The 14,520-nt window shown below is 41.4% G+C and overlaps 2 protein-coding genes across 6 annotated transcripts in view; both read right to left on the bottom strand.

Moving 5' to 3' along the window:
* Positions 1-7,944, bottom strand: part of CHLSN (cholesin) — a 125,382-nt gene extending 117,438 nt beyond the window's left edge. The window contains exons 1-2 of one of the 3 annotated variants that reach the window (XM_084536470.1): positions 7,875-7,944; positions 7,222-7,351 (exon numbers count right to left, since the gene is read on the bottom strand). In XM_084536470.1, coding sequence (XP_084392596.1) covers positions 7,222-7,350 — 129 coding nt within the window. In that variant the 5' untranslated portion in view covers position 7,351; positions 7,875-7,944. Of the gene's footprint in view, positions 1-7,221; positions 7,352-7,579; positions 7,778-7,874 lie in introns of those variants that run through there. The other 2 variants (XM_084536468.1, XM_084536469.1) reach the window with 2 other exon arrangements.
* Positions 7,945-10,573: 2,629 nt separating this feature from the next.
* Positions 10,574-13,578, bottom strand: ZFAND2A (zinc finger AN1-type containing 2A). Of its 3 annotated transcripts, none has more exons than XR_014698146.1 (7): positions 13,459-13,578; positions 12,882-12,976; positions 12,122-12,253; positions 11,767-11,918; positions 11,337-11,371; positions 11,147-11,257; positions 10,574-10,723 (listed from the first exon to the last, which is right to left on the bottom strand). XR_014698146.1 is itself a non-coding variant. In XM_084536476.1 (6 exons), exons 1-6 carry the CDS (start codon positions 13,511-13,513, stop codon positions 10,714-10,716), a joined length of 534 nt encoding a protein of 177 aa, XP_084392602.1. In that variant the 5' UTR covers positions 13,514-13,578; the 3' UTR covers positions 10,574-10,713. The 3 variants fall into 3 exon arrangements, 1 of the variants encoding a protein (XP_084392602.1); XR_014698147.1 differs by having other exon boundaries at positions 11,147-11,236; XM_084536476.1 differs by lacking the exon at positions 11,337-11,371 and having other exon boundaries at positions 11,147-11,236.
* Between the last annotated feature and the right edge of the window lie 942 nt (positions 13,579-14,520).

Genomic DNA, 14,520 nt, shown 5'->3' with positions numbered 1-14,520 from the left:
TTTCAAGCAGTACGATTGTAGGAGCAGAGCTCTGTCGTCCCTTGTGTACATACGCTGTTTGCAAAAGCCTGCCATACAGATGCAAATTATTAAGATAATGCCGAAAATTTAATAAAACATTGTACAATGATCTTCTGCTTGATGTCCTACAGAACTCTACTGGGATTCAATTAGAAAAAGGTAAACGCATTCAAAGACAGGGTCTGGTTCTTTAAGCAAGAGATTCCTCTGTCAAATATCTTCATGCTTGTACCCTCATTACTTCAGGCAGCTTCTACAAGTCATAAGATTAATTTTGTCTTCTAATTACCTGTTGGATGTACAGACAAGCATTTTACAAGTATTTATTAATCTGCTTGGCTTTGATCTAATACACAAGAGCCATTCCATCTATTCAGCGATTTATTAATTAACATATATAAATATACACTAATCTTTCATGTAGCTCACAATATTGCCTCTAAACACAAGAGGTATTTCAGAGGAGGGAAATTCTGGTGAAATAATTCTAGTTCATCATTCATACCATGGAAGTAGCCATCACCACCCCATTCTGCTCAAAATGAGTGGCTTTTTATTTTTAAATATACTCCATAAACACACTAATACATTTTTTTAAAAGCCTTATAGAAGCCTCCTATTTTGTTTAAAAAAGCAGCAGCATTCTGTTAAAGACTGGGAAAGCTGTTGCTTTTTAGAACTACCATGCTTTAAATATCCAAATCTGCGTGTTTTTTTGTTTAAACAGATTAACATTAACAAAATTGTACCAAGAGCAATAAACAGGAAGGAGCAAACCACAAGGTTCAGGTTTTCACTAATAAGTTATACTTACTGTACAAGCTCCAAATCTCAAGTCTTGTCAAGAACAACTGCCTCTGAATGCCCATTGCTTTGGTCTTTACCATACATCAGAACATAGCAAATGCTTATCCTTTCAAGCTTACACCATAATTTCTTGCCAAGTAGGATGTGTTTTGAGAATTCAAACATGTAATCAGACACATTCTTTTAACTGAGTGTCTACTTATTTTTGAGGGGTTTGTACCAAATTTTCTATATTAAGCAATTTGGGCCTTTCTAGTAATTTATGGTGCCTCCTTCTGTGATGAGCCAGAACTTATTCATGTAAAACCAGAAAGAAAAGAGAAAAAAAAAAAAAAGAGCTAACAATGGCAAGAAAGCAGTGTCCTCACTTGACTGGAGCTGGGTGACACGTACTCCAGCAGACCTAGCCCTCACTCCTCACTTCAGCGACTGCTTGAAGACCATTCCTCAACAACTTTAGCCCACAAGTGGGAATCCTGTGCCGAGTTTCAATTTTCATGAAAATACATGCAGCTAAGTCATGAAAGCAAGAATTTATATTGGAAAGCTAACAAGAAGAGTCAAGGGAAGTTCTCACCACTAAGGAAAGAATGGGAGCTGAAAGTAAACATCGGTTATGTGCTCCAAGAAGAGACAGAAGAATTTCCCCTCTTGACAGGGAAGAAGGGACAGTTGTCATTCACCACCAAACTCCCCATCACTTTAATATCCCAGCTTTTTGAGCAAAAGTAAGGAATTAAATTTGAATGTAGATAGATTAAGGCAAAAACCCAGAATTAGCATGAAATTTTTGCTGTTTAATATGTAATAAAAAATGCACAATCCCTTTAAACAAAAGTAAGAAATACACCACGTATTGTTTATACCAAACACAGTCGGGGACGTGAGCCTTTCGCCTGGGAAAACCATCTTCAAAGTAGCAACTGTTTTCCCAGCTGTGAATACTCCTTCCTGGGAAATCTATTCCTACCATTACAAAAATAATTTTCAAAGGAATGTAAAATTATTTAGCCTAATCTATGCATATCCGTATTTCAGACACTATTTTGTACCTTCTTAGACATGTCTGTTTACAAAAGGCCCGGTATTCTCTATAAACATTATATAGTGTCGCAATGAATTTAACCTCTTAAATAAATAAATAAATGCATCATTAATTCAATAAAATAAGTTGAAGCAACTCTATCAATATTCTGAGTAAAAAGTGTTAGCGGGAAACAAACATTTCAGTCCCATAAGCAGCTGCCCTCTAAGTTTGTTTTCTTATTCTTTTTCCTAATTTGAAAAATATTGCATAGATATTAAGAAAGCAGACAAACCGAGTGAGATCCCACACAGCAAGTCATAAATGCCAAGTGGGTTTATGGCTTCATAATTTTTTCAGCTATCAAGACGCCATCCCGCAGAGAGGCAATCAGAAGCCAATGGGCCAGCAAACTAAGCTCTTTGTGGAAGAAAAAAAAAAAAAAGAATAGAAAAATCAACTGCAAGTAGCCCAAAGAGGAGAAATAGGCCCAACATTTCAATTACAGACTGACCAAACCCAGAAGACTAACAGAAGTGATCTAATATCCATACTGACATTTAACTTCACCATTCTGAGAAAGAAGACATTAATTTACCAGAGGTATCCGTTCCAGCAAAATGCTAACTGCTGATGTATCCCTAGATCAAAGGGGGAGGGGGCAGATGAAAGATAGGGCAAGGATGAAAGATTGTGTCATCTTCTCTTCATAATGTGGATAAAACCCTATTTGCATGTTAGAGATACAAGCAAAACAGCCAAGAACAGTACAAGTCAAGATTCTTATTCTAGGAGGTTATGCTAAACAAAATGAAGCTTTTAGTAATTTATTTTCAATATATCAGATTGGTTTTCTACATATTTCTTAAACAAAAGTAAATACATGGGTAATGCTAAGGCACGCAAAGCAGGATTAACATAGTAAAGCAAAACTATACAAATGCAGAAAGAGCTGATGGTCAATTCAGAACACAGTTTCCAAAAAGAAATTTTAATGTATAGAAGTGAAGATACAGCAAATACCGGTAGCCAGCTAATCAGAAGAACATCCTGCAACATCACGCAAAGTGTTAACTTCCCAACATTGTTTAGGATGGAAAAAACAAGACAAGTTATTTTGATGGTTACATGATCAGTTTCCTATTAAAATAAATGTAAAAAGATAGGACTTAGAGTTTGTTTGCAAATCATCCACAACCCATTATTTCCAAAACAGACTTCAGTATGAATTAGTGGGTTTTCAAATAAATAAATGTATTTCCCAGTTATAGCTTTACAGTATCTGTGATAGGTCTTGTACCATGAATGCGTGGTTTGCATTCATTAAACATTCAAACTACTAAACAGTTACCTGATTACAAGCAGCATTAGAGATCACATCAAAGTAGCACTCTTAACTATTTCACCAAGCTCATGACAAAATGTTTTATCTCCATGGCATAAACAGCATGATTTTTATGGGGTTTTCCACTACTACAAGCAAAACAATTTTAAAGAATCATTCATTGTAGCTTGCTTTGCTCTAGTACTAGTTTAATAACTCCTTATTTGTCTTTATAATAATCCCCAAAAGGAACAGAGAAACACTTTCCCTAGTAATTTTGCCATTTCCCATCTAGTAAATACAGCTTACTGTTTGGGCACCTGCACACTAGCCCTCTGATTAAAGAAACACTATGAGCTACTTGTTTATTTGCCATTGTTTGTACTATCTGTATGGAATCTCAAAAATTAAATTCCTTTCCCACTGATTTTGCCTTCATCTGGGGAAAATGTTGATTCCTCCTCCTCCAACCATTTGCAATGCTGATGATAACAAGAAACAGGCAAAGACTCATACTCTATTAGCATTATCTAAAATACCCGTCAACCATGAACAATGGGATTTGATTTATAAAGACTGACTGGCTCTTACTCAATTTTCCTTGAAGTTACAATGTTTGCTAGACTAAATTGGGAAGGAAGAGGAAATGAATATTGTTTTCTATGGATTAGCAAATTCGAGTCTCTCTTGCTTAATAGATGATCAACTCTGGAAGAATTTTACTGTTCTGAGGAAAGCTTGCAGCTCTGAAAACAACACTGGAGAAACAAGATCTACTGTTAAATTATGAGGTTAAAAGATGCTTTGGTACAGTAAGGTCATTCTCAGTAGAACTCAAATAGCCTTTGTGAACAAAGTAACCACAACATGTTGTTCCTTGACGACAATGTTGGAAGTGTCGGTACACTGTTTCGATAAGCTTTTGTGGCACTGAGGCAGCTGAAACTTTGAAGGGTGAAGAAATCCATAAACAGAAGCAAGACACGAGTAATTGCAAACAAGCACTTCTAATGCTTTTGTTATTTGAACATGACAGTTAACAATATTGTAAATATTCTTTTCAGAGAACTGAAACAAAATTAATTCGTCACAGACAAGGTCCATCAGAAAGTTCTTACTTAAAAAGCCAGTATTTAACTTCAGACCACCAGTCTAGACAGCACATTTTCAATCTCTTATTTTAATGCCTATAGTATGTGATAATTCAAAAGAATAATCTCCAACTGTAGTAAGGTTTGACATGTGAGTACGTTAGTAAACTACAAAATCATTAAAAAACTAGTAAAACTAATGCCCAGGCATTTTAAAAAGCAATGTTAAAAATGTGGGTTTTATTGCCAAGTAACTAAATAAAGCAGTAACATTAGGGAGATCTGTCAAATAAAAACACAAGGCTGATTTAAGTTTAAAAACTTGTATCGTTCGGCTTTACTAGAGCTGTGTGGTTCTAAGATCATTCATGAAAACATTTTTATTGGACTTGAATTGCTCTTTGTTATTTAATGTAAACAATAGAAATCGAGTAGATGAAAATCAATAAAACATCAAGATTACTCAGAAAGGTCAAGTTGTTCCAAGGAAAAACGCTTTAATCTTAGGCTGGTGAGAATTTTTGAAATAAATTCCATAAAAGAATGATCAATGTATACTAAATTCAGTCACTTAAGACACATTTCAACGTGCCTGCCTGCAGCTCTAACAAAATCAATTAGAGATTTACGTTTTCCACTTTGGAGACTGAAAGTGCTGCAGTAAAATAGGAAGAAAGTAAACCACAGGGAAGTAAAGTGATTTAAGGAACCACAGAAAACTCCCCGCCACCAAAAGCAGTGTGCTATGCTACTATCTTTTGACTTATTTCCATCACATAGGAGACTAACAGAAACTGGAACCTACCCATTTGTGCCTAAAGGCCAAAAAATCGGCTTTAAATCAGCGCATTAGAAGTCAGTCACAGTTTATCAGAAACCAGTTGTCATCCTTCAGGAATTTCTGTAGCTCTATCAAAATTTCAGATTAAAGTAAAAAAAAAATATAAAGAAAATTAGATTGCAGAACAAGCACGCTCAGCAGTTGCCTGAATCTTTGCTCCATCCAAGCCAACTGAGCGCTTTTCTCTGCAGCTTCAGAGTTCCTTCTGGTCTTCCCGTATATGTAAAGGAATTTTACCTTTTTTCCCACTACATTTTCCACACTGCACTATCATCAAAAGCATTTTAAAACCCAATGCCACTATGACTTAACTATTTCACACAAAGCTGAGGGTACACATGCTGAGTAATAATCATAAACCAGTAAACAGCTGACATTCGTTAACTATTCCTAAAGTAAAATAGCTTAAAATCTGCTTAACATTTTTCATCCCCTACAGCCATTTCAAACAAAAAACGGGGTCTACTAACTTACACTTTCCTACTATCAACAGTCACAGTTTATAAAGCTGATGCCAAAAAATGGCTTCTCATAGACCTTATATGGTATTCCCTAAAACTAACACCAGATACATGTTTAAGCCACCCACTGACACCAACATTTATAGTTAGAAGAGCTGTTGTGCCTAGTGGTGTTCCCTAGTAGTATTAAGGAGCCTGCTTTCCACTTAATATTTGCTCTTTCTTCCACAGTCCTACAGTCTGCATAATGAAGGAACACCAATTTGGGGGTTCTAAGTCCTTACCAGTTGATATTAATCGGATGGTCGAAAAAGTCCCTGCTTGCCAGGGGTTTGAAGTCCTCTTGGGATTTTTTTCCACTTGTACATAAAATGCTTCAGAACGTCACGGGCAATAAAATTTTAATTTTGGCATTTCAATTTCATACTGTTTTATCCTGGAAAATTATTTCCACACAAATTGAATTATATTTCTGTGGATCTAAGTCTATAATATAGAACCAACAAAGGAAATAAGCGTTCCCTTGTACTAAGGGAACATACAATAAATACAAGAATTTCCATTTTTGCTTTGATGTAGACAAAGATGTACTCTTCCCTGACTTTATTTAAGCACCTTTCTGCTGAGATCTAAACAGCAAGAATTTAGAGACTCCAAATAGCCACTGCTAATAGGTCTGCTTTTCTTACACTGTCTCACAAACTCTAAATGTAATAGCTAGAGACACTTATACATGAATGCAAAAGCTCTCAGAAAAAAAAAAAAAAAAAAACAACAACAACAACAAAAAAAAAACCACAAGTATTCTTGCCAATAAGCTTCAATAAAGTGTAACAGTAAAATAACAAGTACTGCTTCTTAGTTACAATCTTCACTGAACTATGCATCTCACTATAAATGAGTAATACGTACCTTTTACATTTATTTTATGTTAGGTCAGTAAACAAGGAATGCTTTTAAGACCATGGCTTAAAGTCACTCTTACAGTTCCTAAGGAAAAGAATTTTGCCTTTCATTCTCCAGTTCTCTATATTATCCAAACACTTGATGCTTTGATCCATGTTTTGCATTAACTTACTCAGAAAACCACAGGTAAGCTGCCCTGCTTTTGTATTGTTTTCTTCAGGGGAAAAAAAGGCTTTTACTTTTAAGTTTCCACTTAAACGATATCTCAATATCACTAATTTCATTCTTACTACTTTATCAAATATTCCGTAATATAGAGACTGCTGACACCTTCTGGCCACTTCACATTCTGACCAAAAATCAACGGGATTTCCATGAAATCTTTCATGTGCTTCCAACCCCTCAGAATCACATGAAGACTTAGGCTACGCCTATACTGCCATATGACAGTTGCTTAAAGGCATTTGGTTTCCCTTTCACTCACATGCTCCCACCCAGCCTCTGCCTTTCACAGAACCATTCAGAACAGAGACCGTGTACTCTGAGTGCTACAACCACATTCAGAAATCACACAGGCCTCAAGATTTTGGCTGAGTTTACCTTTTCATTTTCACTCTAGGTAAATCATATCCAAGGAATCACTGCATGGAATCTCATGGTACGTTCAGGATCGGTGCTGAACACCACAGGTAGCGGCACAGGTAACTGTTTTATTGAATTAAACAGCTGAAGCCGGGATGACCTACCTGCAGGCTCTGTTTCATTTTCTTTGGCTCACTTTCTGACTCCAGCTCTCCCTTTGGGGCCATGCGCTGCTTTAGCTTTTTCCTTTTTTCCTCCTTCATTTCTTTGCTTTGCGTGTTCTTTTTTGCCATTCTGGAACAGAACGCTATGCAATTAGAAGCTGCCAAAGTGCAATTAGAACCCTTTTTATTTTAATTAATTATTTTAAATGCCACTACAGAAGTGCAATTAGAATCCTTTTATTTATTTTAAATAACTTTAATTTATTATAAATGCCAGAGAAGCATATACTGACAGGCTACCCTATAACCACAGCATCTGAAGAGGTACATCTGACTGAAAACACTGCTAGCACCGAACCTGGACCTGCCCGGCTGACTTTCCCCGTTCTCCTCAGGATCTCGCTCCGGCTGCGCTCCCCCCGGGACCCCACAGCCTCGGGGCCGCCCGCTCCCGAAGCCGGCACGGCCACGCGGCCCCGGCTCTGCCTGCCGGCGGCCGTTACTCTGCCTTTTACACCGGCGCGAGGGCGTGGAGATCCCAAGGGATCCCCAAAGATCCCAAAGGCTCCCAACGGATCCCCCTCAGCTCCCCCCGGCCCGGCCGCCCCTCAGCGGCCACGCGCGAGCGGGGTGCACGCGGCCCCCTCACACACCTCACACTCACGCTCCCCGCCGCAGCCCGCCCCCTCCCTGCTATTGGCTGTAGCAAAGGCAGCGGACGCGTCCGGTTGGCGCTCGGAGCTGCCAATCCGCTAACTAGCCAATAGGAAGGCGAGGTGTGGTGTCGAGCGCCCGCTCGGAGGGAGCGTGCTGAGGGCTGGCCCGGCCGGCTTTTTTTGTGTGACGTCAGCTCCGCGCGCCGGGGCCTCAGCGCTCGCCCCGGCCACCGTTGCCATGGTGACCGTTGCCAGGGTGATGGCCGCCGGGCCTGGGGCCCACCGAGGCCTGCAGGCCCCGCGCAGCCCTCCCGCCCCGGCCACCCCCGGTGTCCCCCAGACAACCCAGCGCTGCCACCCACTCGTGGGCTAGCACAGGGGTTCTTGGCTCCCCAGGGACCAGTATCACCCACTTCAGTCAGCAGATCATAAGTGCTGTGCGGCTGGAGCAGCCCAGTGGGGCTCTGAGGGCAGGGAGCCGCTGAGGTGTGGGTGGGTGACAAACATCGCCTAGCACACGGGTTCCTGGAAATGTACCAGCTTCCATTTGCTATAAATACTTACCTTGTGCACAAACATCTCCCCAGTGATTTAAGGGCAGGAATATTTACTGAAAACAAATGAGTCACCAGAACATTTTTAAGTGACAACCTGACGCAGGGTTTTCAGCTTCCAACTGCTTTGACCCCAGTAGCTAAGGTGCTGGTTGTGGCAGCAATAGCTCAATATATTACACATACCCACATGAACAGGTAAACCTTTGTACCTCTTTCTCCTGACCAGACTGGGGTCACAACTATTGCTGCTTCCACCTACCTGCTCCCCACACTATGGGGTACCTATCACAGTGCTGTCAGGACCCGCTGCTGCTCCCCCTGCAAACTCTTCCCACAGCAGGGTACAAAGCAGAGTTTGGAAACATGTCCAGTTGTATACTATACAGAAAAATTATAAAAGTCCCATAACTAGTGCTGTCTTAGGAATGAGTTACAGCATTAGAGCACACAAGATAATCACTAGGTGGTGGTATCTAAAATTAGAGCCATAATTTAGGCTTTTGTTACAATGTGAATGGGGAAAGCATGTTTTCTGTTTAGAGTGCCTAGAATAACAATCGTTTTATTACACATCCTATTGTGACACCCTGTGGTTAAACACAGTATTACAAATATTGTTAGATCACTATTTAGACCACAGGATTGCATAAAACAAGGTTAAATGGAACTAGCAGTGGTAATTTGTACCTGCCAGCTTTAGACATTCAGTTTGGCCAACTATAACCTTCCATATAGCTTTAACCATTCTCCAAAAAACATGGCAGTGGATGAGAAAAAATCACATTAAACAATAGGGAGTAGTGCACTTTTTTTTTGTTGTTCTGCATTTGCTAGAAATTTTATTATCTTCCCCCTTTCTGATAAAAGATCTACAAGTCAATATGCTGGCCATCTGTGTTATTCCTGTAAGGGACCATAAATCTGCATTTCTTCAGGGAGCATTCATAATCTAAGAATTAAGCCTCTTCAAATAGAAACGAGAAGCACACACCATTTGCACAATTGCAGTAAGCCCCAAGGTTGTATAAACCATACGCGTTAACTGCAATCATGCTCACATCTCTTGCAGTATTAAAGATTATTTTTTCCAGGCAGGTCAAAGAACACAGCATTCTCAGCTACACAAACTGCTATTCCTCCCACCTCAAGAAAATGGGGTTGGGAACTCAACTGCAGGTGATTCAATAGACTGCAATTACCCATCCATTAGTCCTAAACCAATACTCCAGCCTACGAGCCCCAGCATGCAGAGGAATGGTTCCAATGACACATGAAATTGAGGTCTTGGCCCCCTGACATCATCAGTAAGCTTTGGCATTTTTCTCACAATTAGTTGGATGAGAGGTCTACTTAGATCACAGCTGGGGAATTAGCATTGTTCATTAACTGCACGCTTCCATTTCCTCAAGCTACAGTACTTTGGGCCCCAAACTAAGTAGCTGGATGTTCACGCAGTTCAAAGAGCTGAGCCTTCAGGTAAGATTGCTGGTGAAGACAATAGACATAAAAATGTGTTTTTGTTTAAGCCTTTCAGGAAAGGAGCAAGAGTAGGCTCCTTTGACAGTGCTGTATTTTGGCCTTATTATGTGGGACAAGGAACAGTTAATAGCTTGTTTTCCTTTTTGCCCCAACTGCGAGAAAAATACCAATACAAGTCTAGATTTCTACCTTGGGGGCAATAAATTATGAAGAATTACGCTGTGCATGCCTCTGTGAGCACTATCCCTACAGTGAATTGCTTAGGGAGGGCCTAGAAGGACAGGGTATGGCTTTATAAATCAGTACTTCCAACAACATTCAGAAAACAAGAGACACCATAGAAAACTGACTTCACATTGGTATGTTGTCGTCAAGCACAATGCTGCATTGTGCCAGATCATTTCCAAAAGAATTGAGAGCTATGACATTAACATGTATTTCAGTCTTTCACCTTATGAGACTCAGTTTAGCCTTGCACGACCTAAGTAAAACAAGCACTGTTTCACCCTAATTTTAGTTTTCTAAAACTACCCCCCAGTTTCCTCCAAGCATTTTTCATAGTAGGGTGATGGTTGGACCAGATAATCTTGAAGGTCTTTTCCAATCTTAGTAATTCTATGGTTGTATTACAGCTCTTATTCTAAATATAGAAACAAAAAGTTGGCTTAAAGGGTAACAGTTTATTAAATCCATAAGAGATTATACACAAAAATAAGTTACTTGCATAGAAAAAGTTTAAAGAGCTTCAGACAAGATCAACTGAAGTAGGCAGATGCTTGATCCAGTGTGAAGAGCTTCTATCATCTGCATCTGAAAGACAGAAGAGTAAACTGTAAGAGTCATTCAATTACAACTTGCAGTCAAAGGGAGATAAACCATGGCTGGGAATGACTTGGGTCATTCAGATTTGCTGTGCTTTCTCAGCATTACACTGAAGCACCAGTCTTCCAAAACTTGACCAAAGGCCTCATTCTGGGCAGGTGGGAGACCAACCTGCTGGTACAATAAACAACTTAATGCCCTAATGCTTGTGTCTACATAGCCATTTTAATCCTCACAGTGTGGAGAAATAAAGATTCGCTTGTGCTGTCAGAAAGCTCTCTGCTATATTCCCAACACTGATCAAAGGTCAACTACAAAGCCTAGAGCAGTTAGATGTATGACAGCAGCACTACCATGCTGTGTTGACATAAGACTATTTTAAACCATCTCATCGTGTTCCACAGCTTATACCTGTTGTGCTGACGGTTCCCATTAGATGGCACTGCAATTGCTTCTGTTGACTTGAAGGCAGTTTGAGATGCTCTCATCAGAGCTGCATACCTACAAAGAAATATAACCAGGCTAAGCACCACTTAAGCATGCTTCCAGTAGTCTCACTCTTCCATCCAGTTTAATTATCCACATCTGGCACAAGTCTTACATTCCTACTGCACAGAGCAAGGAAGGTATGTCTGCCTGCAAGAGATGTTTTATTAAAGTTAAGCTTAAAATCAATACCTTGCCGCAGTTTATTCTTGGTTAATTCAAGGCTCTAAGTAGGGTTCTAGTATTTAGATCAAGACATTAGAAGGTACTTGGGTTGGCAAGCACCTGTTCTCGGGGCTTTTTTTTTTTATTATTATTTTCAAAGAGCATACTATCAAATTAGGTAAGGTGGGAAGAATTTTAGGAAAGCATTTGACAAGAAGCTTTTTTCCCCCCCTTGGCTCAGGCTTTCAGAAGTTAGGTACAAGGTTCAGGAACTTTTTTATTGAAGTGACCAGTAGTCTACAGAATTTCTTATTTGTCTGAGCTTCCCACCAAGCCCTGAAGCTTCAGCTTAATCTCAAAGTACCACAGCTACAGCTTACCCAGCCTTGGAGATGGGGTGGCTGCTCCCTTTACAGTCATGGTCCAGAGGATGCCGATGCTTTATGCAGAAGTTCCCATTGCACTGTTCACAAACTACCTTCATCATCTCTTTTCTTTTGCATCCTGGCTTTAAGCATTTGTTTGTGAAGATCTAGATAACAGAGAAAACTACATTAGCAATAGTTGGTTGCTTTCTGAGATCAGCTTCCAAGTAGCAACCAGGCTGAAGCATGAATGCTCAAGCGCTCTTAGAACAAAAAAAGAAACAGAATAAGCTTCTACACATTGTGCTGTCAGAAAACCAAGCTTCACAAGAATTAGGCAAGTAGCTTAGATTTCAACAAGTTTTCTCACCTTCTCCTTTTGCTGTGCCGGATTGTATTTGCAGTCCTTATCCATGTGGGCTCCAACCACAACATCTGGTATTTCCCCCTTCTGTACTGGAATGGGTGCGTTACAGAGTGGACACACCGGAACCTGCACATTCTAAGAACACACCACACAGATTAGAAGTCTGACCCGATTATTGTTCTGTCCTTCTCCTTTTCTTAACCATGCCTAATGATGGTATATTTATAAGTGCTTTATGTTCCACTCATTTACTAATGCTCTTAAAGATGTCCTTCAAGAAGGTAACTGCAGATTTGTAACCAAAAAGCCAGAAGTGCTATGCCAAGTAAGTGTGTACCAACATATACAATAAATTCACTTTAGATGCGATTCTAGGCTTCCTGAAAGTGTAGTCATGAACACTACACAGCCCAAGTATGAGCTAGAGATTAACATTCAGCCCCACTTTTCCTATTCATCCTGCAGTTATCCTGTCTTGCAGCTCAAAAGAATATGGGCTGTAGAAAGTTCTGGGCCCCACTACGCTAAAGCATAAGGCACCTCTCTTTAGAAAGGGGCAGAATAAGTGAAAGAGACTAGAATCCAGCAGTAGTAAACTCAGAAGTGTTGTCCCATTGCAGCTGAAGTTCAGCTCTATCAGTAGCTTATCTTGTGGTTCTCCCACCTGTTTTTATTGAAACCACAGGTCAAGTTTCAGAGCAGCCTTGCTGCATGACTTAGCAATTCTGCAGTGTCAATTACTGACTCATGTACAGGAACTTACTTTTTTGTAGGCAGAGCCACACTTGTGGTCATCGTAACGGATATGGTCTTTGCAGAAGACTTCCCCACACGCATCACATTTCAGAGGAAGGAAGTCTGGGTAAGGAATGAAAAGAGAAAACAGATTTGTATACAGCAGAGTTAACAGCTTTACAGCACGCTTACTGAAGACAAATAAATCCTAAAGCAAATCATCATTTTGGTATAGTCACAACCCAGGTAACTCTAGGAAGAGCATGCTATTTTTCATAAGCACAAAGACAAAAGTTAAGATTGAAAACTTTCCCCCCCCATGCTAGGCTAACACAAACCATCAGTACCCCAGGAGCTCCTAAAACACAAACTTTTCAAAAGGCATTAGCCAGAAGCTTGGGGTTGAAGAACAAAACCAAAATCCTGTCTCAAAAGACTTTTCCCTTCAAACACAAAAGCTCCTTAGGCTTATCAACAACACCCCAGCACGAAATGCTACAGCCTTAGCTACCACTCTTCCACGGGATGGATTTAGGAGGTGTTAAAGCCCTAATATCTGGCACTAACCAGCGTACCCCAATACGGACCAACCCCCCGTGTCTCACCCAGCCTCCTGCAGGCTCTCTCGGCGCAGTGCCGCCCCAGCCCCGGCAGCTCCATGGCCGCCCGCCCGCCGCCGGCCCCGCCGCCTTTATCCCCTCCTGCTGACTCAGCCCCCGCCCGCTGCTGAGTCACGCTCCCGCCCGCCCCGGCCCCCGACGATGACGTCACGGAGGGGAGAGCCAATGGGACCCCCGGGCCGCCGGCGCCGGCTGCTGCGCGCGCTAGGCGGGCGGCCAATCGGAGGGCGGGGGTGGGGTTGTGCTGAGTCATGGGGAGGTGTGATGGGGCGGGGCTGGGATTGGGGATTGAGATTGAGATTGAGATTGAGATTGGGGATTGGGGATATGGATAGGGATTGAGATTGAGATTGAGGATAGGGATAGGGATGAGAGTTGGGATTGAGATAGGGATTAGGGATAGGGAAGGGGATTAGAGATTAGGATTGGGGAGAGGGATTAGGAATGGGGAGAGGGATGAGAGTTGGGATGGGGATTAGGGATGGGCATTGGCAATAGAGATTGGGGATGGGGATTTGGGATAGGGACAGGGATTAGGGATGGAGATTGGGGATAGGGATGGGGATGAGGGTTGTGATTGGGACAGGGGATAGGGATGGGCATTGGGGATGGGGATAGGGATGAGGGTTGGGTTTGGGATTGAGATTGAGATTGGGGCTGGGGTTGGGGTTGGGTTCAGTGCTGGCAAGGGGAAGGGGTGATTTTGTCCCAGCAGGCTGATGCTCAGGACCCTGCTGTAGGATTTCAGCACACACCAACTGGTTTGGGTGGACAAGCATTGGCTGCAGCAGGGGTTTGCATGAGTCAGCTGGTAACAAGTCCCTCAGCTGGTCTCTGCTCCAAAACGGTCACCTCACTTCAAGGAAAGCTGATCTGACAGGCAGTGGGAGACCGAGGTGTGGTTTAAAAATGCTGACCTTTCCCCTACCCATTGGCTGTGTGTAATAATGTTTACCTCATCAGCGGAGGAGGGACTATTGACTTAATGACACTCGTGACCAGGTTGAGAAATGACGGCATGTTGTCCCGTCTCTGCTCTCCCCAGAG

Source organism: Aythya ferina (assembly GCF_964211825.1).
Source record: "Aythya ferina genome assembly, chromosome: 15".
Lineage (NCBI taxonomy): Eukaryota > Metazoa > Chordata > Aves > Anseriformes > Anatidae > Aythya > Aythya ferina.
Note: the sequence above shows the minus strand (reverse complement) of the source record. Positions and strands in the feature narration are given on the sequence as shown.

Coding starts and splice junctions, on each gene's coding strand:
- ZFAND2A (XM_084536476.1), bottom strand. CDS start 13,513: ATGGAGCTGCCGGGGCTGGGGCGGCACTGCGCCGAGAGAGCCTGCAGG. Junction 12,254..12,881: donor GTGGCTCTGCCTACAAAAAA/GTAAGTTCCTGT, acceptor GTGTGTTCTTAG/AATGTGCAGGTTCCGGTGTG. Junction 11,237..11,766: donor CACCCCATCTCCAAGGCTGG/GTAAGCTGTAGC, acceptor ATTTCTTTGTAG/GTATGCAGCTCTGATGAGAG.